Source organism: Petromyzon marinus, chromosome 31, assembly GCF_048934315.1.
Source record: "Petromyzon marinus isolate PM22_M1 ecotype Great Lakes invasive population chromosome 31, UKy_Petmar_22M1.pri1.0, whole genome shotgun sequence".
Taxonomy (NCBI): domain Eukaryota; kingdom Metazoa; phylum Chordata; class Hyperoartia; order Petromyzontiformes; family Petromyzontidae; genus Petromyzon; species Petromyzon marinus.
This window is the reverse complement of record NC_133697.1, coordinates 16,189,965-16,208,919: the sequence shown is the minus strand read 5'-3', so window position 1 is coordinate 16,208,919 and position 18,955 is coordinate 16,189,965. Positions and strand designations below refer to the sequence as shown.

Sequence of the window (18,955 nt, the reverse complement as noted above, 5' to 3'; positions counted from 1 at the left end):
TCATCACTATGTACCTCTTCTGAAAAGTAGATATGAACACATTTTATTGTACTGTCTGAACATTTTACTTGAACGAGTCCTTTGAGTAGAATATCATGGCCAACAGTCTCAAAGGCTTTGACAAGTGGAGGAATAGTGCATAGTAGTTGTGGCCTTCATCCGGCTTACTGAAGAGAACATTTCATACATCATCATTGCTGTGGTAGTGCAATAATGTAATCCTCTCGAAAATCGCACTTTTTCCGAATATTTTAGGGCTCGAGTGTAAATGTACCTTCGGTGAGAGGTTAAAAATGTGTTAGGGGTTTATATTTTAAATCTACCACAGCCACAAGTGTAAATGCAGGTAGGTAACTTGTCCTCTCCCATGGATGATGGTGTCTTAATTGAAGCTATCGTATTCAGTACGTCCAGTTCAGACATTGGACTAAACGAGAAGTAGGGACGATGACTTTCACTAAGACACAGAGAGACCCACATGGTGAGTTGGTGGGATTGTGAATGGGTGAGTGAGTGAGTGGTTTGGTGAGTGGATGGGTGGATGGGTGGGTGGGTGAGTGAGTGGGTCAATGAGTGAATAGGTTAGTGGCTAGGTAGGTAAGTCTGTAAGTAGTAGTTCAGTGCTGTAATTGGGTAGGTGAATTGGTGGTTAGGAACCTAAACTGGACCTCCACCGGACCAACCCCAGAATCCCCAGACCAACCCCGGACTCCCCCCTCCCCCGGATCCCAGACCACTCCCCCGGACCTGGACTCCGTTTGGACCCCGGACCTGCCGGTCCCCTGACCCCCCGGAACGACCCTGCAGTCATGGAGAGGAGGGGTAATGGGGAGGAGTCAGAAGGAGGAGGATGGAAAGGGAAGGAGGAGTTAAGACAATAATAATTCTTATCGCTCAGCTCTGTGCACAGTCTCTTCGCGATGCCAAGCAGCAGCTGTGATTCATCCTCCTCCTTGTTGTGCTCCTCCAGTGTCTTCATGTCTGTGCCGCACCTCGGTGTTTGCTCACCACCTGTGAGTAACTGCTCACCCAGGAGCTGCATCACTACGTTTCTGGGCATTGGGATTACAGGTGGAGCTTTGTGCGTGCGCGGATCCATACATAGGGCTGACCCGCGGTGTGTGAGTTGCGATTATCATGGTTCGGGTGAGAAGGTGCACGATTACAGAGGTGTTGCAAAGTTGTGGGTTGTGCGGGACAGGGAAGTTTATCAGTCTCTTGGAGGCCTCCCTCTGGTCAATCCCATGGACTCTATGTGCGGAGAATTGGGGTGAGAACTCGGGGGTTCTTGGTGTCCGCTCTGCGTCCCTCTGCAGATAGAATCGTGGAGCCTGCTGTTGGAACTCTCGCAGCTACTGCTGCTCGCCTTGGCGCTGGCCCTGCTGCTCGCGTCCCAGGGCAGCACCGCGCCCCGCCCCGTAGAGCAGCTGCTGCTCGCGTGGCTGCGAGCCGGGAGCGACGGGTGGCGCGGCGCGTGGCTCCGTGCCCTCAACGCGCAGGTGACCAGGACCGCGCGCACACTGAGCCTCGTGGTTCGTATAAATTGGACCTAATGATGGACGCTTGTATTGCGCCCGAAACGTCATGATTTATTTTATTTTATACCTACGTAACTTTACCGAAAGAACCAAAGAGTATGGATTCCTGCTGTCACGAATGCTTCAATCACGATTGGCTTGATTCGTAAACTATTGCGGGTTATCTTCTTTGGTTCTTTCGGTTGCGGGTTAGGCCACTTAATTATCTCGCGATACTCGTGTCGTCAGAGCCTCCCCCCCCCCCCCGACACAGCCAAAGAGATTACATTGTCACGTGTACAAGGGTGAACGCGTCAATTCACCGGTGAGTTGGGAAACAAGATCCACAACTAAAACATCAATTGGATGCGGCGTTTCGCTCGACACTACTTCAAGCATCATCAGGACAAGATACTAGAAGTAAGAATAAAATCCAGAAACTGAAAATGTTTGACCATGTCGGGTGGTTGAGGATCTCACGACATAAACTTGGCCAGATCGTAACACGACCCAATCCCAAAATCTACGTTGAATCATAATATTGGCCGCATACACCTACGTGTTAAATGAGATATATTGGTAAGAATAGAGTTAAGTAAAGGGGATATATGTGAGGTGAACGACATAGCTATAGCTGTGGCTATGCTTGGAATTTCGCGTGGCTGGGATTCGGTCTCGGTGGGGTTTGGGGTGTAGAAGCAATATAGCAGCGCTCTTCTCTGATTCCGTGTTTGTCATCACCACTCTCCTTTATTCTAAGCTCCTCAAATTAATCTCAGGACTTACTTCTCGAGGGTCCTGCTTGAGAATGTATTTCATATGACAAAATACGTGTGCCTGGCTCATGGGAAAAGCCCATGCCACGTGTCACATGGCCAGCTACGGAGCAATGAGGTGGTGCCTGGAAGATGCAATGAAGCCAGTAGGTTTTAGTTGACTTTGGGTTTTCGCGGGTGTTCTCCCGGGTTGTATTTGTTGCCTGGAGGTGGGTTTAGTATTTTGTTTGGCGCGAGGACCATCAGCGCACAACTGAGATAGAAGTGATGGACATGTGAACCGCCAAACAAGTATATATGTATACGAGGATGATGATGATTTCGGGATGAGTTTAAGAATGAAGAGGTGGAACAAAATATGTAGGATATGGTGATAGTAAAATAGTACTTAAGAGAGCAAGCCATGGTCTGGGGAGAGGGCGTGGTACATTAAAACGCCGCCCTGAGGGCACAGAGAGCGTGCGCACGGTGCCTTGAGGGCACTGTTGACACGATGTAAACCGACCACGAGTCTGTGTACACAGCCGCCTTCACTCCCGTTTCACGCAGCTGGGGAACAATAGCTCAGTGGGCTCGGTGGTCTCTTCACGCGATGGCGTCCCTCGGGGCGTTGTGTTGGGGTGAATATCACCATCGCGGCTGTGGGTTGTGAGATAGGGATCAGTGTTATCTATAGGTTATTGCTGGGAACAAAATTAAAAATAGGATAGGTGGTGCTAGAAGAACAGATAACGCCTCACTTGAATTACTGAAACTGATGACAGTAATATGTATTCTAAGCAGTTTGGATTACAAAAATTCAGTTAATTGATTAAAATGTTTTCCACACACAATATATGCTTCCCATTGTGAGCATCAGAAGCAAGTATGTATAAGTGATCAAAGTTATGAGAAATGTTTGCTATTGTTGAGTTAAGACCACACATAAGACTGCAGAAACACGAAACAATACAAACAAGATCGCAATGTATTCTTGGTTCTTTCGGTAAAGTCACGTAGAAGGGAAACAATAAAATAATATAAAAATATAAAAAAAATCCAATTCTCACGACATTTCGACTGCAACACAAGCAATCATCATCAGGTGTGAAAACCACAGCAATAGATTAACAAGTAGGCTTTCGTGACCAATATCATCCATAATATATATGTTTTTGGGTTAGATCGCGTAAATATAACCCAAAAAAAACGATATTATGGAAGATCGCGGTAATGTAACAATGAGGGTCAATTCTGAATGTGCTAGGTAGTTCGCCACGAGCAGAAGAGCGAGCGCCAACATGCGTGAGGCTCTTTGTCCATTCACTTGGTGACGTGGAGATGCTCTCCAGGCTCAGCTCTTTAAGGGGCAGCAACCAGGGTTGAGACATTGAAGGAAAACATTGATACGTAGAAGATTTGCTTGTTATGGAAACGTGCTCACCAAAATACCGGAAGGGAAACATCCATGTTTACTCTGTTTTGTAACTATTTACAGGCAAGAACAACGTATTAAACACACAATGTTCATTAACAAAGAAACTGACATTAAAATGGCACGGAAGCCAATAATGCAAATGCACAAGGCTGTTGCAGGGGCAACACTTAGCCAACAGCAACATTGTCTACTCTCCAGCATGCGAACCCTAATCCTATATCAGTGTATATGCTGGTCAATGACTTTTGGAGATGGAGAAGTTTATTTTCAGCATGAAGTTTAAGTATTTTTTTTGGCATGTCTTCGGTGTTAAAAATGCAACACCGAAAGCAAAATATAGATGTTCCAATGTTATCAGAAGCATGGACATCGATGTCAACACAACAACATCGATGTTGTGGGGACTGGACCAGCCTGGCACCTCACACCATTGTGAGCATTATGAGTAGCCGTGGAAACAAGGAATCCCGCATTGAAATTTCAAGTAAAATGTTACGATTAGCAACAAGGATGAATATTGTTTTTTCTGGTTCAGACTATAATAATCTGGCCAAATTTGTGTGAAGACCCTCTACCACGCAACACATCAAAATAAATTAAATTGTTACATGGTGAACAAACATCTAACATGCCAAATGTGATTGTTTCAGCTCACTCACCTGAGTTGAACAATCCGCAAAGCCAAGTTTAGCAATTCGTGTATTGGATGTTAGTGTTATGAGATACGTGTTTATATTTTAACGGGGTCTGCTTTCACAGGTCTCTCCGTGCTCTTCCCTGCGCTTCATCGATCTCTCCATGCAGCTGACGTCTCTCACACTCAGCTCAGCCCTGCCAGAGGATACCAGGCTGGTGAGACCTAATAATTTAGTTTCGTGTTCTTCATTGCAAGGCTCGCGGGCCACTGGCAGCTCCTGGTGGCCTTTAGTGCGGGCTCTGACGTGTAGCCCCCGAAAATACACAAATGTGAAAAACCCCATCATGCTGTGAAACTCAATGGTTTCAATATGTGGTAGCACTCACACTGATGTCTTATTGGGAAAAATGCCCCCCCTCTGCAAAGTAGTAAAGAACACTGATTTATTACATCTACTATTTGTGCCATTCTTAGAGCGCAAGGCGCTGTGTTCACAGACAGTCTGAAATCGGGGCCAATGTTGATAAGTGTAATCCCAATTTAATGATGTGCAGATAACTTTTCAAATTGGACTGAAGTCAGTACACAATGGCCTACTGATTTCTAATGATATCAGGGGATCATTAACATCCACTTTGAATCAGATGGTGCATATATTACGATTGATGCACATGCAGTATTAACCAGGGCGACCTGCCGTTTCGGAACTACGAAACTCTTCAACAAGCAGTCAACGCATTCTTGGTTCTTTCGGTAAAGTCACGTTGAAGGAAACAATAAAATAATAAAATATATATTTATTATTGTTTCCCTTCAACGTGACTTTATCGAAAGAACCAAGAATATGAATCACTGCAGTCACGAAAGCTTTCAATCAAAATTTAAGCAGTCAACGGTTACCACTGTGCCATGTCACTGCCCTGAGACATCTCCCCTCCAGCTCCTATCCACCATCATCTATATTCCCGCTCACAACCCAAACCCATCTCGCTCAACCCTGATACATCTTCCTGAGATTTCCTTGAGAGATGTCCGTCCTTGTTTTATCTTCATGGTCTCATTTATGTCTCACTGTGTGTGTTGAGCAGCTGTTTTGGTGGTGTGTAGGGGGGTGTGCGGGGGAACTGCTCGTGTCTGAGCGAGGCCGGGAACCCCAACGCTTGAAACTGCTGCCATTTCACATTGAGGTGACGTAATCATTATGAACCTCTCTCTCAGAGCCACACAGAGCTGAGTGATGATGAAACACTATCTTGGGGCTGGTGCTAATACTGTGCTTGTATCTGGATGGCTACCAGGTGAGCATGTGTGCACAGGTACTGGAGGAGGGACTGCATATTACTTGGTGCCTAGGCTCAGAGTCCAACTTAACCATCATGTGTGACCCCAAGGTAAAAGACGGTGTGGACACCTTACCCATAACCACATACCCACTACCAAACCATGACCACCAAACATACACTACCACACCTTGCCACAACTACACATCCACACCCATGATACATCGACTACCACACTCCAACCACCACATACCATCTCATCATCATCAGCCATGGTCTATCCATTGCTGGATGAAAACCTCCCTAAGATTCCACCATCTCTCATGATCCTGCGATGATGCAATAACCCACATAGCACCTACACATTAACTTATTTGATCGCTCTATCTCCTCAGCAGATGTTCTCTCAGAAACGTTCCATTCCTTGACAGCCACTCCGTGTTATTCTTGACCATTGTTCCTTTAAGCTGTGACGTGTCCTGCAACATGACAAATAATGCACCAAATTTTGGGTATCATTGCCTGGTGAAACCCACAACCCCATAGCCATGGTTATTGAATATATAAAGGTCGATCCAAATATAGATACCCCACTGATATCTAATGACCCTCATCTCAGTGAATGTTGTAAGTCAATCAGACAGGATATGCTGCACAAAGTGTATCAGGAGAGAGTTTAGAGACATAATGAGTACATAGAGTTTGGTGGAAGACACCTAGAGGCTGTGAATTGAAATGCAAATATCTAGAATGTTTCTGTACGGTTTTAATGCGGCATCTTTTAATGGATCTCCCTTTATTATCACCTGCAGATATCACTCATTAATAGCATTGACCCATGTTCAACCTCATGCATGTGCACACCCATTCATACACTAGGTTAATTCAAATTCGTGCGTCATCTGTGCAATTGCATCCACCTGTGCGATTGCGTGTGCAGGAATCCGGCGTTTTAGCAGACAAGGCAATGCGGCTCCTTCTCGAGTCTCGCCCAAGTCTCATCGTGTCCGCTCTTGCCGCATCGCCCAGCAGCAGCAGTAGCATCTCCTCTCTCCCCAGTATTGATAAATTCGTCCGTGACCAGGTGGCTCCACAGGTACTGCCCTGACCCATTGGCATTGAAAGCACTATAACTACTGCCAATAACGATTGTTCGAGGTTAATTAAGCAAGGGATTGCAATCACAAGTGCTTGAATGCCAGCGGGGCTGGTGCAATTGCTCTTGCATACTCCAACCACCTGGTTCCTATCTAAATGAAGTGCTCAGCATGTGAATGAATGCAAGACTGGCTTCCAGGAGCCATTTCATTACGGGTGTTCTGCTTGCACTGACCTACAGGCATCGCCCGCACGGCTACCCCAATGCTACACTCAGGAGGAGCTGGTGTCACCGCTTTCATCACCACCCCTCCCTTCCTCCCGGCTCCAGTCGACTCCACCTGACTGCTCGTCCCAACTCTATCCCTCGTCTCGTATTCACCCTTTGTTGGCGATCCACGCCGACATGCAGGGTGACATACAGGGCGATACGCAAGGTGCGAGAGACTGGTCTTCGCGGGAGACGTGGGGGTTGTCTTCGGAGGCATCCCAAACAGTATCTGAGGACGGTTCCGAGATGCACGAGACAGCACGAGTCGTGCAGAGACAATGCGGATGGGACTCTCCCCTGGGTCATGGATCTCGGGCATCCACTCAACCCTGGGGGAGCAGTTCACAGAGCCCGTCTCAGCCCTGGAGACACCGCTCGCAGAGCCCGTCTGGGAGGCTGCCCCACGCTCGACCTCGACGCGCATCGCTGCATGTGGAGGAGGAGGAGCCGCGGAGGCTACAGAAATATTACCTCCAGACTCCATTCTCCTCCGGTACCCCTCTTGATTATGCCCGCGAAGTCAGCGACTGCAGGAGGAGTGGATCGAGTGAGAGCGATGGTGCCTGGCGTGGAGGCGATATGGTCAAGGGATCACACAAGCAGTGTGGCTCTAATGGTGTTGTCATGGCAAAAGGTACTGCTGGGAGACAATATTAATTTACTTGCATTTTTCAGGCTTATTCCTGGCATAATTCCCAGATTGAGTGTCGGTTTTATATCTAGGTTTGGTCACTATGGAGCAAAACCTGAGTGGACAGGGCCATTTTGTGGTGAGTGAGAATAATGGTTTCTTTAATCGACAAGCTTAGCCCAGTGCAGTGGTGCATGACCATCTCCCAGGCAAGGGTTGGGGCTCGGTGAGAGTCCTAACCATTGCAGTCCATTTCCTTGCAGCGCTGCTGTCCTTGCCGAGACTGAACGACTTTTCCATAGCAATGGGACCCAACGAGAAATGTTTCCCTCAATGGAATATAAACGATAAGCCGTTCTAATTTTCCATCACATTTGTCTACTTATCACTCTTCTGCACTTAATTAGTGGTTATAAATCTCTATTAATACAGTTAAAGATGGTTGTGATAAGGGAGGGAGAAAGGCAGAAATATGGGGATGTAAGCTCTGAGTGAGTTTGTGAATGTGAAGGGCAGTGACTTAGTCTTTGAAAGTGTGAGCACAGAGGAGATGCTTAGAAGGTCTAGAAGGGTGGGCCTGAATGCAAGGCAAGCTCCTCCGTGGACAGTGCACATGTGGGTGAGGGGCATCGAGGCTTTCTGAAAGCATTGACAACTAATTACAATGCTCACCCCAACTTTCAGTATTATCATTAGGATTTGCACGTGTGATTTCAGCAGTGACATGAAATATGCATTGCATGGGATAACATTTTACTAGAGCTATGTTTAACTGTTGCCATGATTGACTAGCTATGCTGATTCCATAATTGTAGTTAGAATTAGAGATACACATAGAATATTTTAACATCTTAAACGTGAAATAACAAGATGTTTAATTTGTCTTTGCTTAAACTGTTCACGACATATATAGCAGTGGCATAATATTAATAATTTTACCTCTCTAGGGCCTGTTAACCAGTTGCTTCAAATCTGTCGGATGCTGCTGCCTCCTGCTCTCTAATTTTTACGTGAACTATTATTTTTTCCTGCAAATCCTTTTGTTGTTGTTTTGGCAACTTGAAATTTGAGTGGCATCTCACCAGCATGTGATCATTGCCGCACCTCAGAATAGCATGGTTGACTACGTAAGGTGTGAAAAGAAGTTCAACATTTAAGAATAGGTTTTACCCTTTTAACTGGCACAAAAACTGACACCTTTATTCAAGGCATCATGTTTGCAATAACCACAACACAAGCAGTCAAAATGCAAACAAAAAAGACAACTCTGATAATAATATGCAGTGTCCTTGAATTTGATTGGTCCACACCCGAGACAGCTTTTACTTAGAGCCCAGTCTCCATTGGTGTTCGACCAGAAGACGCCAAAAGGCTCCAACTCAAAAACAGCGCACTATCAGAGTATTGAGGGCTCGGGGTGAGCATTAACATTATGAGACCTCCTTTGCCAGAAACAAGATATAAGAATAGGTTTTACCCTTTTAACTGGCACAAAAACTGACACCTTTATTCAAGGCATCATGTTTGCAATAACCACAACACAAGCAGTCAAAATGCAAACAAAAAAGACAACTCTGATAATAATATGCACTGTCCTTGAATTTGATTGGTCCACACCCGAGACAGCTTTTCTTAGAGCCTAGTCTCCATTGGTGTTGGACCAGAAGACGCCAAAAGGCTCCAACTCAAAAACAGCGCACTATCAGAGTATTGAGGGCTCGGGGTGAGCATTAACATTATGAGACCTCCTTTGCCAGAAACAAGATATAAGAATAGGTTTTACCCTTTTAACTGGCACAAAAAAAAAGTTCAACATACATACGAATTTCCTTTGTTAAATTTACTTCGGACAGCGGTATCCCTGACATTCTATGTTTATCCATGAGACTAACGTACATTCCAATTTTAATTTCTACATTTCGGCTCCTTCACATCCACTCTCTTGACGGCTTCTGCTTAGATCAGTGTTTGTAATTTTTGTCGTGTCGCTTGCTGCAAACTTTGGCAGGTGTTCTCCCCCTTAATTTGTTTGCTGTGATGTCAAATTCACCAACCATCCTCTCTTCCTCTTGCCTAGACGTGACATTTATCGGGCTACATTATCTGGTGTTTCAACAATGTTAGCTGTGAGATCAGGGCGGGGGCCAATATTTAACACGAGTGTCAACAGACGCCTCTTGACATGAGTGCATATCAAAATTGTTACCGAAGACTTTATTTTCTACACGTCTGCATAGGGGAAACTAGTCAACAAAATTTATGGACATAGCTTTTTCACACGCCCATTACAGTGACATGGATTGTCGGCACACTCAATCCTGCTCATGTAAAAATATCCAGTTTTAGAGTTGCAACACCATGATTTAGTTGATTGCCTCCAAGTTAATGAGACCGCAATGCACTTGCTCTGGAATGGCGATGTAGTGAATCAAATCCCATATAGACCCTCCTGAACACCTCTTGGGATTTCCGAAACAGAAATAGCGGAGTTCAGATATAACTCCTCAGAGGGATCTTGAAGTGATTATGTTGTCCCTTCTGCTTTCACCCACACACCTACCAGAGCCAAAACAGGAGAGGCTCTATTCATCTTCAACTCACCGTTATGGGAGACAGTCCTCACGGGCCGGGACCAGGACCCTGGCGCGGAATGGGACTGGGATTGGAACTGTGACTCCAGCCCAAGCTGCAACTGGGGCTGGGGCTGAAGGTGGCACGAGGCATGGACTTGTGGATGGAGTTCAGGACTCATTTGAAGATTTCGTCGCTCGCTCTCGCCATCCAGACGTTGTGCTCCATCACAGCACCCCACGCTTAGCCTCCATCGTCATCAAGCGTCTCTCCATGAGGCTCAAACAATGACCAAGGCCAATAGTGGCCTCACAGAGCTCATTCTTTATACATATATGCAGTCTTAAATGTATTTTTTAGGAATAAAAGTTTGTTTGCAGGCTATGGCAGTACGTCTATTGATGACTGTTGGGCATCTTCTCTCGGCACTGTAGCAGGCTGTGCAGAAATGTATTGTCACTCACTATAAAGGAAACAGGATTTTGCCCTCCTCACTGGATTATGAAGCCCTCTCTCGGCTGAAATTCTTTGCTGTCCATGACATTTCAAGCCAAATCCATGCTTGAGAATATTCCCAGTCATGCACATCTTTTACAAAAAAATGTACCATTACAATATTTATATTTTGTAGGTTACACCACATAGCGCTATCAGGGGTTATTGCGTGTTCATAAAACCTTACATGCACCTGTGCAGATAGACGGAAATATTGTTTCTAGTCAATTCCTGTGGCTCCAGGAACGGTTACAATGATGCCTACAATCTCAATGTGCTTGATCTGAGCTAAAGGGTTTATAAAATCCTGCATGCAAGGAAGAAAATGTTTATTTGTGGTCTGTTTGAAGTTTGATGTTACCGTTTCTGAAGATGTTTCTCTTATTCAAGTGTCATAGCTCGTGACACTTCTTCACTCTGGCATATGTGTAGTGACGTATATTGAGTCACTATTGCATCTAGCGCCAACTATTGGAAGAAAGGTGGTGCTGTGCATGTTAGCGTCTCTGGCACCAGTGTGCATGCCATAGAAGCAGGCCCTTGGGGGCAGGCTTCTGGTTACGGCCAGAGAGAGGGCACTTCACACGTGACATAAGGCCCAGAACCTTCCAGTAGGATCTAGAAGGAGGCGTGGCCTAGGGCGGAGCCAGGCCACGTTCAGAGGCATAAAAGGGAAGTCCCGAGCGCCGATCCGGGCTGCCTCTGGGAATGGAACCCGCCGGGCTACGTTTTCGATCTTCGGTCTTCGCGCATGGCATCGTGGACCAGGCAGTGTGTTAACTGATCTGGTCTGAGTGTGTAGTTACCCGTGGTGGTCACCACTGTCGTTATCCAGTGAACGTTTATACAGTTACCCTGTTGGGGTGTTATAATAAACGTGTTGCCTCCAAGTTCAAGTGTGTGCCTCTGTGGAAACCACTACATATGCAAGAACAAGCTATGGGCTGCATTGTTATGCACGTGTATGCTAATAGCTATAGTTTTACAGATGTTGAATATTACATATAATTAGCATTACGTAGTTTATGTAAACCGGGTGGTGGTGTTGCATGCCTGTAATCCAGCACTGTGGAGGCGAGGATTTGTGAATCGGACAAATGTAAAAGTCTTCCTGTTGGCATAAAGGTGCCATACCTTGGCTGACCAGGATAAGGACACTATGATCGTGTTTCCTCCTCACGCGTGGGTTTTCTCCAGTTTCCTCGTACATGTAAACATTAATTAGCCAATAACATATACTTGGTTCTTTCGGTAAAGTCACGTAGAAGGGAAACAATAAAATATTAGAACCAAGAATATGAATTCCTGCAGTCACAAAAGCTTTAAATCAAAATTTAGCCAATAACACCTTAATATAAAGAGGAACGAAGAGCTTGGGCGTTTGCTGGTGCTGGCTCACCACGTGGCTGCCTTTCTGCTAGTCTGTGTGTCCTCACGCCTGAGTCATTTTCTCTCCGAGAGTGAACGAAACTGAGCGGCAGCGCGTTAATAAGTTTACATTATTATGCAGTCAGGGAGCTGTTATTTATGCACAGCTTCTACTCAAGGATAATAACAATTCTGTCAGCCATGCATTACCAGGATTCTACAAATTAAGACCACAATTTACCTCTGCCTGGGCAAGCAGTGCCCTGCTTGGTATTTTCCTCACTGCAACAGATATTTCTGATATGATTCATTCTTCCACATGTCTGGGGTAATATGGCTGAGCACAGAAGAATTAAATCGAAATAATATGAAACTTAGACCGAATATAAACAGTAAAATAAAGTCAACTGAATATATATCACACAAGGAAATCGTGTTATATCAACTTTTTATTTTACAGGACAAGCATCGTATGTATTTGTCGTATGCCCTGACTTGTTCCTTACCTTGCCCTCTTCATCTTACAAGAATATCAATTGTCATTTGTTCATTTAGTGTTGATGAACAATTCTGTAAAAACCTAGTACTGCATTATGATAACATTTACTTAACCAATGAAGCTTGACCAAGTCTCAATTTGCCTTCACTAGGGTTCTGCTTTAGATGTTTAAGTATTTTGCCCTTTATGTTTTATGGGCAAATACACGGTGCATTTTTATACTTGTGTTGAGGAGTAGAGGGATGACAGAATGTCACACTCGCCTCGGGAGGAGTGATGTCATGTCCCCTCGGGGTATTTGAGGGGGGACCTGTGACGTGGTCGGGGTCTTCGCCAGGAGCCGGGTTCATGAGCGGTAGGGAAGTGGGGACCCAGAGTAGGGGATAAATAGCACCAGGCTAGGGGGGGGCTACTTTACCCGGCTGGCCAAGTTGGTCAGCGCTGTGGGAAGAGCCCGTTAGCCTGGGGGGGGGGGGGGCGTAGGGATTCCCAGTACCTTTCCCCTGGGGAGATTTAGCTTATCCAAGTCCTATGTTAGCCCTTCCTCAAAAGCTAGGTGACAGCCCTTAATAAACTGTTGGCGTCAGCCCCGACAACGTCTGCCTTCGTGTCGTCATTTGATCCACAACACTTGGGTTGTTTTACAACTCGGAAACTGGTAACCATCTTCAGAATCGATTACTGGTTCCTAAAGTCGTTAATCGGTAATTATTTGCAGTGGAATGTTAATCATAAATGCACTGATCGGCACACACAAATATACAAGCGTATGGTGGCCTCAGTACATTTTATCCTTATGGCGGTACCCCGGGGTACCAAATAATACAAAATGGCCGACGCAATTAAATATTTTATTTCTGGGACACTTTTTTCCAGGGGAGTTCTTAACTCCGCGACTGGGGTACCAATCAATCCGAAATCAGTGCTACTCTGCGATGTTGAATCTTCAAACATTAGCATAAAAAAATCCGTTATCGAAAAATTAAACTTTGAATAGTGCATCATCTATAGCTCGTCGAGATGAGTCGATTGCCGCATCGCCGACCATCAACAGACTAAAAATGACTGCATCACGGACATTGTGCGAGAGCCGGGGTACGATGGTACCCCGGGGTACCGCCATAAGGTGAATCTGACAGAATTTCTGTTTAAAGTTACAGGTGCAATCCTGCAATTGCTCACTCACACCACTGCTGGTGGAAGAGCCTCCACTAGAGGAAGCTCTAGGGGGTATTTGGCCTACTCTTCTACACTAATCAAAAGTCTTGAAGAGGCGGGTGTACCCATACTTTACTCCACCATGTATGTTGAACTTCTCTTGCACCGTATATAGCCAACTGCACTAATCGGAGGTGTGTGTGCCGATTGACTGGTCAACCCGCTTCTATTGCAAAGTGAACAGAGGCCGGAGGGTGTTTAAAACACATTCCCTGTTTCAACTGTCATGTGTAGAAATCGAATTGAACCAGTGACCTCTAAGTTGCAACTTCAGTGTGCTAACCTCACAGCCCAGGAACTCCCTTTATTTCTCCATTAAAAAGGAAAAAAAAGTATGTTTATTGCTCAATATTGCTGTATGCGGCAAACCGGTAACTGGTTTTTCGCCAAAAATGTGTCCATTCGGTTATGGGTAATATTAAGAAAAACTTTACAAACCCTAGTTTCTGATTAAATTTACCCCCACACAGGGCAAAACGGTGCTCACTATAGCATCCACTTGGTGACGTTTGACAATGCAATCTCACCACCTGGTGTTTTTTAGGCTATGCAATTTTGTTCAGAATACGCACATGTATTGTGAATGTGTCTAGATGTATTTCTCTGAAAGTTAGCAGCAAGGTACACATGTTTGTCTAATACGGGAGGAAACCAGTTTGCCTCGGAAAACCCATATGGTCACCGAGATAATCCTCAAACTACAGGTGCTGCTCTGTATGCCGATAGTTAACCAACACAAACACGCGTACAGTCACACATACGAGTGCCTCCGATCTCTTCGTCTTAACGTCGCCACCGTCTGCCACCTCACTCCTGTGGAGGAAAAATAAGTGTTAACATGGATTCCACTGGTCCAGATAAGTATAGTTGGCTATGTACGGTGTGATAGAAGTTCAACATACATATGCCAGCACCTTGAGATCTTGGGGTCTTAACGCAGAACCCATAGCCCATAATCCCATAGCCATTGGACCCACCCCATAGAGCACAGCTACAGAAAATTATAGACATATATAAAACTCAAAACCTATATCCAATAGCACATATGACATCGGGGCTGTATGAGTGGGAGGCTGGGGAGGGAACCTCTTCTTTAGCGATAGCCGAAGAGCACTTTCAAATCCCTTTGGGTATCGGCAACTACACAAATTGGCACCGATCGTGGTCATTTCTTTCGCTACATAAGGCCATTAAGCGCTAAAACTAGACGCTGTTGCCAAGTCTAAAAAAAAATCCTTATAGTACCCGATAAGTGGAGCTAACATGTTGCTGCTGTGAAGGGTCTATATTGTTTGCAGGGCATTTCCATATGGAAGGCCTCATGTGGCCACGGGCCATATGAACTTAAGTTGAGGCCATTTCCAGCCCACAAACTGGATTAAGGGGTAAAGTAATCACAGGTCGAAATGAGATTGTGACATAAGGAGATAGAAGCAAAAGACCAAGCCTCAGCAACAGTTCACAGCCCAAGCAGCAACATGAATAACAAAATGTCACCACTGTAAATCATAAAATAACAGCATTGTAAAGAGCTGCAAGGTTGGGCACAAGATGAATGGGCAAACAACATTCGCGTATAGGTTCACTAAACAATTAAGTAGACTTGGAGGGACACAAGTGTAGAACAGGAGAATGTGCCAATGCACTTATGGGCATTACAGAAGGGTACATTCTGGACTTGCTTATCCAACCAGTCTCAGCAGCAGGCTGCAACATGCATGACAATCTACATTGTCATGCATCTCACGTTACATCTGTTTTTACAGTGGGATATTAACATACTAATGTGCATAAAGAAGAATGTTTCCTTTGCACACTACCTGCTATAACTTATGTATGGACACATTGAGAAAACGGAACAAAAGCTCAAAAGTCCACAGAGCAGCATGGAAGGATACGTGCTTATAGGATTACACTGACAAACAGGGGAACACATAGATCAAGATATAAGAAAATGTATAGAAATTATATCAACAGTTTAGGAAAGTGAGCCTGGGCTGTTGTATACGGCCCTTTTTCCACAATTAATATCCATAAGAATATTTACCAAAATATACATGTAGATTTGTATTTTTAAGTGACATAAAAATTAATGAATAAAAACACTAAGCCAGTCACACAGGAAAACCAAATGTCGATCATAAACAAAGCCATAAATAAATAAAGGAATTATAAACCCTCGTGGCAAGGATGTTAACAGCTATCTGCGAAAATCTCCAGATGAACAAGTGTTTGATGTGACCCAAAGGAAGGGTCACCCAGAGGGGAGCCCCTCAGGAGGGTAGACACATTGGCGCCACTCGCTTGAACCAATTTTTTTCTTCCATTGCTATTGGGGTAACGTTAAAATTAACGATCTTCACGCTCACTCCAATTAAGACCAGGCCACCAGATACATCAGTGAATCATTACCCAATTATTAATTCGATATCAAATGATTTTCACCTTTAATACTTTTACTGTTAAATCACAAGCTTGGGGACAGAAATACCGAGTCACATCAAAGGTTATCGAGAAGGAATGAGGCGAACGGGCAAACTTACGAAACGAGTTTAAACAATATCCCAAGAAACCCCGACCGCCTTTGTCTTTCCCGTAGCGCAGAGAAGCAGGAATTACACCTTATCGCAAAGGGGTCATCTGGAGCGAGCCAGCCGGGTTTAATGAGAAAACACACCCCACCCCACACACAAACTCACCCCCCCCCACGATACCCTTCGGAAACAAAGGAGGATGGGAGTGGGGGGGGATGACTCTCCAAAGCCATAGCTGCCAGCGAGCAAGCTTTAAGTTAAAGAAAAATACAAAATATATGTGGCATACATAACATTAATAATAACGGGTTCACCTTAAACGATATTCCATTATAGAACCTTACAGAACCAAGGGATATGTCACAGACAATTAAGAAACGGACCTCTTAAACTCAGGATAAAAATTACTTTCCCTTATAACTCCATCATAACAATGCGAATCTCGGTAACCCGAGAGGTGTGTCGGGAGGACAGAGTTACAAATCACGAGCCTTGGTGAACATAAGACCAAATGGTATTTGAGAAACATTAAACCGAGGGCAACGGAGAGAGAGACTCCCGACCGTCTGAATCTCCCGCAGAGGGAGAGAGAAAGGAATTTCACACCAGAGTGAGGAGATTATTATCGCAAGGGCCATCTGCACACCCGAAACGGGACTCAGTAATGGTCCCCCTACCCCACCCCGCAACCGCAGGCAGACAAGTAATTGGCAGCAAAGCCAGGCGAGCAAGTTTCTAAGTTAAAAGAAATCGCAATACATTTATATGATGATAAGACACACAGAATGACGAAAATTAATAAAACTGAGTAAGAGCCAAGATAACGGGGTGGATCAAACTGGTTGAATATAAAATCGAAATGATATTTGAGCGATGTTAACTCAAGGTATCGAGAGATAGAAAGATCTTTGTCTCTCCCCGCAGCACGTGATAAGAATATGCATACGCTCGAGAGAGCATCTTCACTTGAAAATAAAATCAAATACCCTGAATCACAAGCAGAATCATAACTGTGAGTGATACGATACCAACTATGATGAGAAATGTTAAACTTTAAAAACTTAACCATCTCTTTGTGCGTCGGAAACTTGTACAAAGGGGGGGGGGAAAGCCGCCCCTCCCTCCGGATGGATAGCGTAGACAGACAGACGCCTTCGAGATTAATTGAAGCGTCTGTTTCCCTTGATGGTTTATGGCTTGAGGAAGACCCGAACAGAACCATGTCATAAATGACACACACACAAACATACACACTGACACACGAACCCTCACCACCGACACACAACCAGATCAAAGGTAGCTCCGCCTCGTGAGGAGCCAAAAGGAGAAATTTTGACATAAAAATGAGCCGCTCCAGCATTGAATTCAACTCATCAGCCCGCGGGACCAGCTCAACCCAGAAGACTCATCTCACCAGAAGACCAGCTCAACTCATCTCAGCAGAAGACCAGCCACCACCGACGCAGGAGAAAGTCTCTACAAACTCGCCAGATTGGCGAGGCTCGCCGATTGGCGACACGCTGCCCGCTGTTGACGGCCAGCGCAGCCACGAGCGAGCCGTGAGTCTGCAATCTACCGACGGCGCACAGCCGCACAGCTACGAGCGAGCTGTGTGCGCCATCTACCGACGACCATCACAGCATCGTGGCCGCTACGAGTGAGCCGTGTGCGCCGTCTACCGACGACTATCGCAACTACAACTACGTCAGCCAGACCCGAATCGACCACTGCGATGGAGGAATCACCTATCCGTATGATACACGTCCCCCACCACACAACAACTCAGAAGTCTGCTTGACGCAAAGAATAGATTCCGAACATTGGCCTACTCTGTCATCATCCATACAACTCAAACACACACGGGTCATTAACAAAAGCCTAAACCTCAAGTCAGTAAACCATCAGTGACCGTGAGGGCATCGCGGCAGACCGAGAGAACAAACCGTCGGTTATAAGAGTGTTCATAATTTCCTCGTTACTATTTTGTTTTGGGGCTGTACTTCTAATCGCATAAGTTACCAACTGATCCATCAATACGGATTAATCCTTGGCACCTTCGCCACGGAGCGCCGCTCACGGGGGAGAATAGCGTGTTCAACCGGTTTCCCTGTCAGGGATCTGGCCACAATTAATTAAAAGATTGGCCCAAGATAAGAATCTCAAGGGAAAACTCACCCCCTTGCATCCCCTCACAATAAGCCATTGCTCTCATCATGTAATCTTGCAGATAGATCTGTTGAGAATTGTGCCTTTGGAATAATAATGGTTTGAGGGCCGTTCCATACGAATATCGTTGCATAATAATCAATCGTCCTACTGTGTTAACAACGTGACAAGAATTTGCATTAAGGGGCGCATATAATCAATGACCGAGTGCCGTGTTGTGTAACAATTCAAGTATACGAATTTGCATATGATAGAGTTAAGGTTTTGGTAGAATAGTTTATGCTTGTTTTAATCTCTCTCTCAACAACCGAGATCGCGTTACGCGTCGGGAATTAACCACAGGTGCCGTGTTGAAATTCCGAGATTGAGATTTCTCATATTATCCAAAAATTAAAGTTTAGCTAGAAAATAAAATTGATTAAAGCAGAAGCGTTGTGTGTGACTCTTTCCGTGATTCTGCATAATAACTGGATTCTG

General features: G+C 45.1%; 2 protein-coding genes across 3 annotated transcripts in view; one reads left to right on the top strand and one right to left on the bottom strand.

The window, feature by feature from the left end:
- The first annotated feature begins 840 nt into the window (after positions 1–840).
- On the top strand, positions 841–11,583 carry LOC116947941 (uncharacterized). The gene is made up of 8 exons (XM_032964273.2): positions 841–1,013; positions 1,317–1,499; positions 4,470–4,562; positions 5,436–5,534; positions 5,646–5,738; positions 6,568–6,723; positions 6,967–7,630; positions 10,191–11,583. The coding sequence occupies exons 1-8, from the start codon at positions 921–923 to the stop codon at positions 10,487–10,489; spliced, it is 1,680 nt and encodes a 559-aa protein (XP_032820164.1). The 5' UTR covers positions 841–920; the 3' UTR covers positions 10,490–11,583.
- A 914-nt stretch (positions 11,584–12,497) lies between these two features.
- CFAP91 (cilia and flagella associated protein 91) overlaps positions 12,498–18,955 on the bottom strand; it is a 51,985-nt gene continuing 45,527 nt past the window's right edge. For both annotated transcript variants that reach the window (XM_032964270.2, XM_032964271.2), the window contains one exon: positions 12,498–14,591. In XM_032964270.2, the coding sequence (XP_032820161.1) occupies positions 14,586–14,591 (6 nt within the window). In that variant the 3' untranslated portion in view covers positions 12,498–14,585. The remainder of the gene's footprint in view (positions 14,592–18,955) is intronic.